General features: G+C 44.9%; 1 protein-coding gene across 1 annotated transcript; it reads right to left on the bottom strand.

Annotated features, from left to right (window-relative positions):
- Window positions 1-5,861: 5,861 nt before the first annotated feature.
- Window positions 5,862-7,268, bottom strand: LOC143411438 (sperm motility kinase Z-like). The gene has a single exon (XM_076872220.1). It carries the CDS (start codon window positions 7,266-7,268, stop codon window positions 5,862-5,864), a length of 1,407 nt encoding a protein of 468 aa, XP_076728335.1.
- Window positions 7,269-7,913: the final 645 nt, after the last annotated feature.

The raw sequence follows: 7,913 nt of genomic DNA, 5'->3' as shown, positions 1-7,913 counted from the left end.
GCCTCTTAAAATTCTGTAACAGGAGATATCAAACTAATTTTTTTAATTGCTTTTAGGAAAACTTCTATGATCACGTATCACTTCACAATAGGATCTCAATGTAGGTTAAAAGGCAAGGAAGTAATCAAGAAAAGGAAGAGAAAGGCAGAGGAAGGATTGCGGGAAGGGAGCAAAATCAAGATTAGAATCACAATGTTCAAACACCTTTGAATGTTAAAAAGAAGACTAGTCTCTGAAATTCAGTTATTGCTTGCACAGGCACAGGACAAAATCAAAAGTGTATAAAACATCTCATTTGTTTTAGCAAGCAAATATAGCCAGTCACCTCAAAGAGCAATGCAGACGAGTCAGATCTCAGGTTTACCTCCTGGCCAAAAAGCAGCATAGCTCTATCAATATGTTTCCCAAACAATGACCTTCCCATCCTTAGTTGTTTAAGGTCCATTTAAAGTTGTTACCTATCTTCTCAGATGTGCTTATAGAAAGGAAAAGACAATTGCACCATGGATTATTAGAGCTGGATTAAATTGACCAAACTATAATAGCAATGCTACCCAATTAAATTCTCTAAGGATGGGAACCATTACTTAGAGATAGATTAAGCACTCAATAGTTTTCAATGAAATTGAATTTTTTTGTTTGTTTGTTTTTGTTTTTCCTCTGTAAGGAAAGGGCCATTCAAGAGAAGTTAAGGACACTTAGAATTACCATCTAGGTGTGCTGACACCCAGGCTTAGGGCCTTACTTTGTAATGTAGAAAAGGTCACAGTAGGAACATTTCTCCTAGGCAGCATTATTGAGCCTGTCTCACCTTAATGCTGAAAGCATCAGTGCTGATTTCAGAACTGGTGAACATACTGAACCCAGGGTCATGAGTATGGAGTCCCTGACCTGCATCACACTTTGGAAACTTAGTGACTGCTGCTCAGTGTATGACTTCATTATCACTAAAAATCAAGTGTTCATTAACAAATTCAATCAGTCTTTTTTAAAGGGCTCACTGCATGCTTGATTCTACACTAGATAGAAAAAATATAAAAGTGAATAAAATATGTTCTGTGCCCCTGAAAGCATCACAGATGTGTGAATAAAACAACTGTGAAGGCTTTATTTTATTTATTTTTGTGTGGTGCTAAGGATTAAAGCCAGTGCCTCATGCATGCTAAGCAAGCATTCTGCCACTGAGCTACATCTGCCACTGAGCTATGGTGGGGCTGCAGCTCAGTGGCAAAGCACTTGTTTAGCAAGCGTGAGGCACTGGGTTCAATCCTCAGCACCACATAAAAATAAACAAATAAAATGAAGTCATTCTGTCTGCCTACAACCACATAAAAAAAATTAAAAACAAACAATAAAAATCAAATGTGAAGCAAAATCATTTCCACAACACAATAAGTGCTCTAATCGTGGTGCTATGGGAAGAGAAAGTATAATCTCTCTCTCTCTCTCTCTCTCTCTCTCTCTCTCTCTCTCTCTCTCTCTCTCCTATGATTGTAAAGACATTGATGTTTGAACAGTCTTTAAGGTTAAGTCATAAAAAAGAGAGATGTTTCTAAGGAGAGAATTGATAGACCCAACCTGATCTTTTCTTAAAATTGGGAGCCTTCTCGCCACAAAGCCATGAAAAGATAATTTCAGCTTTACTATAAATTACTGCAAATTCTGAACCTGCTTGGACTGCCTGCCCGTGCCTTGAACTCACCCATGCCTGGCTCTCTGACCAGATAGCAGCTCTCTCTAAAACTTGAGTGACGCCTCACAAATCTTGGCCTTCCCTGGCCAGATAACGACCCTCTCTGAGGCTCTAATGACCTTCATAAATTCTGAAGTCGGGGCCAGCAAAAATGTAAACTACCATTAGTGTTATGCTCGTCAGAGTTCTGTTATCTGTAACCCCCCTTTGTGTAACTTTCTGGGCTATAAATCTGGGCTGCAGGAAAGATGGAGCTGCTGTCTTGTTCCCGCGGTTTTGGGTGGGAGAGGCAGCCTGGCTGGTCGAAATAATAAGCTTGCTTTAATTTGATTGTAATTGGAGTCAGTGGTCTTTTCTTGCATCCTGGTCTAACAGAAAACACTCAGCGACACTAACCATAAAAGAGAGAGGTAGCTGAATCAGAAGTAAAACCAACCAAAGAGAAATGGTGTGATCTTGAAAACCTTATATACAATGCCAAAGGCAACAGGAAGATGCCTAATAAGTAGGCACACGTGGTAGGTAGGTAGGGTAATCATCCTGTCCACCAAAAGATGTGTACAACCTAAACCCAGAACCTATAAATATATTACTTCACATAGTAAAGCAGAAAATAAGGTTGCTGACCAAATGATCTTCAAATAAGGAGATTATTTTGAATACCTAATTGGTCCAATCTAATCACATGACTCAAAAACTAAAACTAAACTGGATGAGAAAGATAAAATGGAAGAGTCAAAAGGTAGCAGAATACAACAGTTACTATTATGGTATTATGTAAAAATGTGGATGTGTAACCGATGTGATTCTGAAATCTTTGTAATGTTTTGAATAACCAATAAAAAAAAAAGAAAAAAAAATATGAGAGGGACTCAATCTGCTATAATTGATTCTGAAAATGAAGGAAGGGAAAAAAGCCAAGGACTCTTTGTGGACTCCAGGTGGACTCGAGAAAATGAGAATGTTCCTTAGCAAAGAGCTAGAAAGGAAGTAGGACGCACCTTCCCACAAGGGCAAGGAACTGGGTTCTGCCTGCAACCCAAATAAACACAACTGAATCTCCTAATTCACAAACATGGAATGTCTCTCCCTGTATTTGGATCTTCTTTGAGTTCCTTCATCATCATTTAGTACGTTTGTGTATGAAAGGTCCACATGAATTATTGGTACTCTGGAGTACCTTTTGTGAGCAACCATAAATGATGTTGTATTTTAGCTTAATTTTCCACAAGTTCATTGCCACTGTACAGAAATAAAATTGATTTTTGTAATATTGATTTTGAATCCTGAAGTCCTGCTGAATTTACTGTTCAGTTCTAGGAATTCTTGGAAGTCTATAAAACTTTTTTCTGAGTAAAATTATGTCATATTCAAATGAAGAATGTTTTTTTTCTTCCTCTGTGATTTGTAGGTTATACATTTCCTGTTCTTGCCTTAATGCTCTGGCTAGAACGTCAACACTGCTGAATAAAGGTGTTGAGAGTTGATATTCTTATCTTGTTCATCTTTTCACCATGAAATACATTATTAGCTATACCAGTGCAGTCGGTCTCTATCAAGTTAAGTTCAGCTGTGTATGACTTTCCCAAGGCAGCCACAACAAAGCACCACAAAGACAGTGGTTTAAAATGACACACGCATTCTCTTGTTCTTCTGGAGAATATATGTCCAAAGTCATGATGTCATCCTCAAGGTCTTTCTCCCACTAGGAGAATGTTCTGGTGCAGGTGTCAAGCCTAGGTATTCCTGTGCCTCGGTCACCACAGGGACACTGTCCTTACTCTCCTTATGAGGAGACTTGAGTAGAAATGGCCACTGATAGCGTCTATTCCTGAGGAGCTTCTTGGAGATTTTCAAATTAGAAACTTAATTTTCTAATGGTACTGGACCATGTAAATGCTCATGTCCTTCTGGTAGTGTAAGCTTTTCCCCAAATTGATCCATTTCATCTAAACTGTATAGACTGTGTATTTAAAGTTATTTAGCTGCACTCGTCATTTTTTGTCACTCTCACATTTTCTCATATTGGAGCAAGGAGGCTCAGGGGGGAGAAGAGGCATCTGGGACTCAAGGTGCAAGAGTGAGTGTAGGTTGTAAGGATGGAACCCATGATTTGGGCGCTACTTGATGGAAAGGCCTCAGCGTGAAGGAGCTCGGCATCCACATTTTGAAATGATTAAGTGAAACAGCCCTTCCTTCCAACCTAGGGAGGGAGAGTTGCATTGTCCCCATTGGAAGGTCAACATCTGTTTCTAGGAGCCACAGGGAGAACACCTTCCTGACAAGTGCCAGCCTGGCCCAGTGGCAGGCATCAAGGAAAATGCCAGCCCAGGACACCCTGTCCTTCTGCTCCTGAGAACAACCACACAAAATGCAAAAAGGCCTTCCTCCTCTACACTGCCTCCCTCCCGTCCTCCAGGATCCCACACCTCTGTGACTGTCCCAATGTGGGCCTGGAGTTGTCACCTGGGCCTGGGCTTGCTCCCCAGGACACTCCTCCATGATCCTCAGTAAGCCTCTCCTGCTTCCCAGAACCTCCTGCACATTGTGACCTTTCAGGCAGCTCTTAGGCAATCCCTTCCCTAGGCCAAGGTTGGGTCAGAAAATGGCCATTTCCTGTCTGTACACCCTATGCCCTGCCTCAAGCTGGGAAGTGGCTTTGCCTTAGGGGGATTCACCACCATTGGGATTTTTCTATAGACAAAGACATGAAGAGTTTCTCTTTAAAAACTTCCTGGGCTGGGATTGTAGCTCAGTGGTAGAGTGCTTATCCAGCATGCATGAGGCACTGGGTTCGATTCTCAGCACCACACATAAATGAATAAATTAAAAATAAAGGTCCATCAACAACTAAAAAAAATATTTTAAAAAACCAACTTCCTATCATTAGATGTTTCACAACTAGGGCCCTATCAGAAAATAGCAAATTACTAAAATGTCACACGTGACATACATTTCAAGCTGCGGGAGCAGCTATGAGCACACAGTCCTGTAGAGATATCAGGGATGGAAGGTGTTAGAAGCCTCCCCTCCTGGCTAACCCATGTGCTTCTCACTCTTCATCTGTGCACACTTCAATTTACGATCTTGGGCATCACTGGAACCCAATACAAAGAGCAATTCCACATGGATACACTTGGCTTTTATGTAAATAGCAGCCATAAGATGGCCTGTCATCTGCACTCCTCAAACCCCATGTGCTCTCTCCTCTGCTACCTCCAGCAGGGGCCATGAGGAGGAGTTGGGTGGTGAGGCAGCATGGCAGGTGGTGAGGCACACAGTCACTGCTGCAGGCAGGCCCACCCCTAACCCCTGGCCCCCCTCTGACTTCCCAGCAAACAGTATGAAGGAGATGATGCCATAGAACACTCTGGGGTCTCCTATGCCTTCTCAGATGTGATTTCTCCAACAGTTGCCACCCGTCCTCTCCACATACCTCAGGGAGGGATGCCTTCTGCCAAAGAACATGAGCTCAGACTCATGTCTACACTGGCTCTAAGGAAAAATCCCCATTCAACTGAGTTAAGGGGAGCAAATCTCCAAGGCACTGGGTCAAAGCAAGTGAGTGCACATCTACATCTAATGTAGACCCTCTACACTAAGGCAACCGAGTCCCCATCTGCACTGCTAAAGCCAAGCAAGTTCCCGTCTGATGGCTGAGGTGAGTCCACCTCTACACTGGCTCAAAGTGAGTAGATTTATCTACATTGAATAGGCGCAGTGGTCCAGGCCTTGGAATGGATGCCTGGTGGGCTCTTGCCCCACTTGGAAACCCCCGGTCCCCACTTTGACAGCCCTTTTTTTTTTTTAATCTTTGGAACATCAATTTGACTACGCAATTTGAGAGAAACAAATTTATTAAGAAATATCTCTGCCATCCCAGGAGCATGGGAGAAAGGACAGAGAAGAGCAGGGCAGGGGAAGGGTCCCAGGGAAAAACAGTCTCATCTGATGACTCTGGTAGGTGGGGGCAAGGGACACCTGATGTCCAGGTAGATCCAGGTGTGCTCCTGGCTGGACCCCATGTGGAGAAGCCCAGCCAGTAGGCACTCAGTCCTGCAGCTGTTGGAGTCCAGGTGACCAATGGTCATGTAGTGACAATAGCATCCACAGAGTAGAGAGTCCTCTGGCTGGCTGTTTCTTTGTTTGGTCCCTCTGAGCTCTAACTTTATGTAGGAACCACCCGATTTGTGAACCTAGCAGGTTTCTGCTCTCCTGGTGTAGGAGCCTCGTTTTCGCCATCACATGAGGGTGTGCAACAGCACAGTCTACGCAAGCAGGCAGCCATCCTCCGCCTCACCCGCTTCCAGCCCTTCCTGTGGCCCTGGGGATGCACTGTGGTGGCATCTTGGGAGACATAGCTTTCTGTTGTTGATGGGCAGGGTTGGGGTGAGTCGGACACAGAGTGATGCTGGGAGGCTAGCCTGGGAGTGGGGGGCTTCTCATGCAGGCAGCGGAGACTAATGGCAGGCCAGCTGGCCCTTCTGAAGCCCTTCTGCCCTGACTCCTTGGCCTCCTGAGGCTGATGATGCTCACAGGGCAAGGGGAAGGTGTGAAGGGCAGGCTCACTCGCCCTCCTCTGCGGGAGGGCAGGGGAAATGGAAGGATCCCTTCTCACAGGCTTCATGCAGCCTGCCCCCTGGCTTATCTGCTGCTGGATTATGAGATAGGAAGCCATCACCTCATCAAACTTTTTCTGGGACAGTGACACCCAGGTACTGTAAGGGTCGTACCCCATGTCGAACAGCATTGTCAGTACTGTGGGGTCTGAGAGGTTGGGGAGGGGCACATCATGGAAAGGTAACTTCTCCTCACCCTGATTCAGCCACGGGTCTGCCAAGATCTCCTCTGCCGAGGGGCTTGCTCTTAGGTTCTCTGCCAGGATTTTCCTGATGAGCCTTTGTGCTTCGGGGGACACGTGCTGGGGAAATTCCAACTCAGGTTGGTAGATGTCACTTGGGCAGTTCCCTGTCAACATAAAGTACAAAATGATACCCAGTTGCCAGGTGTCCACTGCAGGGCCCTCCAGAGGGTGCCAGTATCTGTTCCATTCTTGCCCAGGCTTGAGAACGGTGCTTAAGCCAAAGTCGATGATTCGGATGTTGCCTCTGGCATCCAGCACAACGTTCTGGGGCTTCAGGTCTCCATGCAAGATGTGCATCTTGTGGCAGTAGCACACCGCACAGGTGATCTGTCTGAACAGTCTCCGGGCCTCCTCCTCCTCCTGCATGCCCCTAGGTGGGATGAAGTCAAAGAGCGATCCCCTGGCTCCATGCTCCATCACCAGGTAGACATATTGGTGGGTTTCAATAACCTGAAAGAGGTGGATCACATTCGGGTGGTTCAGGGTCTTCATAGCCAGTTTTTCAGGGCAGGTCAAACTCCTCCAAAGTCTCCTTGGCAGGATTTTCACCGCCACCTCGGCCCCAGTGCGCAGATGGCGGGCTAGGATCACCTTACCAAATGCCCCATGTCCTATGTCCCTCAAGACCTGGTAATGGTCTGTGAAGGCCTTCTCCTGGAAGGAGCCAGGCCACTGTGGCACTACACTAGACTCACTACTCTTACTATGCATCCTAAGCAGGAACACCAACTAAGGATGCTAGCTAAAAACAAAATAAGAAACTAAAACAACAAACCAAAATCAAAAAATAAAACAAGACAAAACAAAAAACCCAAATCAAAGAACCAATCGCCAAAGCACACAACCACCAACCGCCAACCACCAAACGCACTAACTAGCTGGGAGTCCGACAGGTCACCACCAAGAGCTTCCTGTACTTATGGACAAAAACCCAGCCTCAGTCACTCTGTTATATACCCGGGGATTGAGACTCCCTCACAATGGCTCCTTGTGAGCTCAGGGTAAGACATGACCCAAATATCTACACTTGTTACATTTCTGACATCAAGAACCAACACAGACAGATGCAGGTGTATATGAGCATCATTCTCCATGTTACTGAAGTTATGCTGCTGTATGTTCACATCAGACTGGATTCTCTTTCTTGTGTTAAAGGGACACTCTTGGGACACAAAGAAATCCCTAGAGAACATTCCCAAAATGAAAGGGATGGGAATTCAAATGTTTCACTACAAATATCAAGTGGATAGGAGAAAAGATAATTATAGAAGGATGAAAGGCACTTAATTAAGAGCTTGCCTTATTCTATGCATAAGACACAAGTTCCAATTAACTGGCAGCCTTGCCCACTGTCCT

Source organism: Callospermophilus lateralis, chromosome 12, assembly GCF_048772815.1.
Source record: "Callospermophilus lateralis isolate mCalLat2 chromosome 12, mCalLat2.hap1, whole genome shotgun sequence".
NCBI classification, from domain to species: Eukaryota; Metazoa; Chordata; class Mammalia; order Rodentia; family Sciuridae; genus Callospermophilus; species Callospermophilus lateralis.
The sequence above is the reverse complement of the archived record's forward strand: the minus strand, read 5'-3'. Positions and strand labels throughout refer to the sequence as shown.

Excerpts from the sequence above, each read along its gene's own strand:
- LOC143411438 (XM_076872220.1), bottom strand. The coding sequence starts at position 7,268 with ATGCATAGTAAGAGTAGTGAGTCTAGTGTAGTGCCACAGTGGCCTGGC.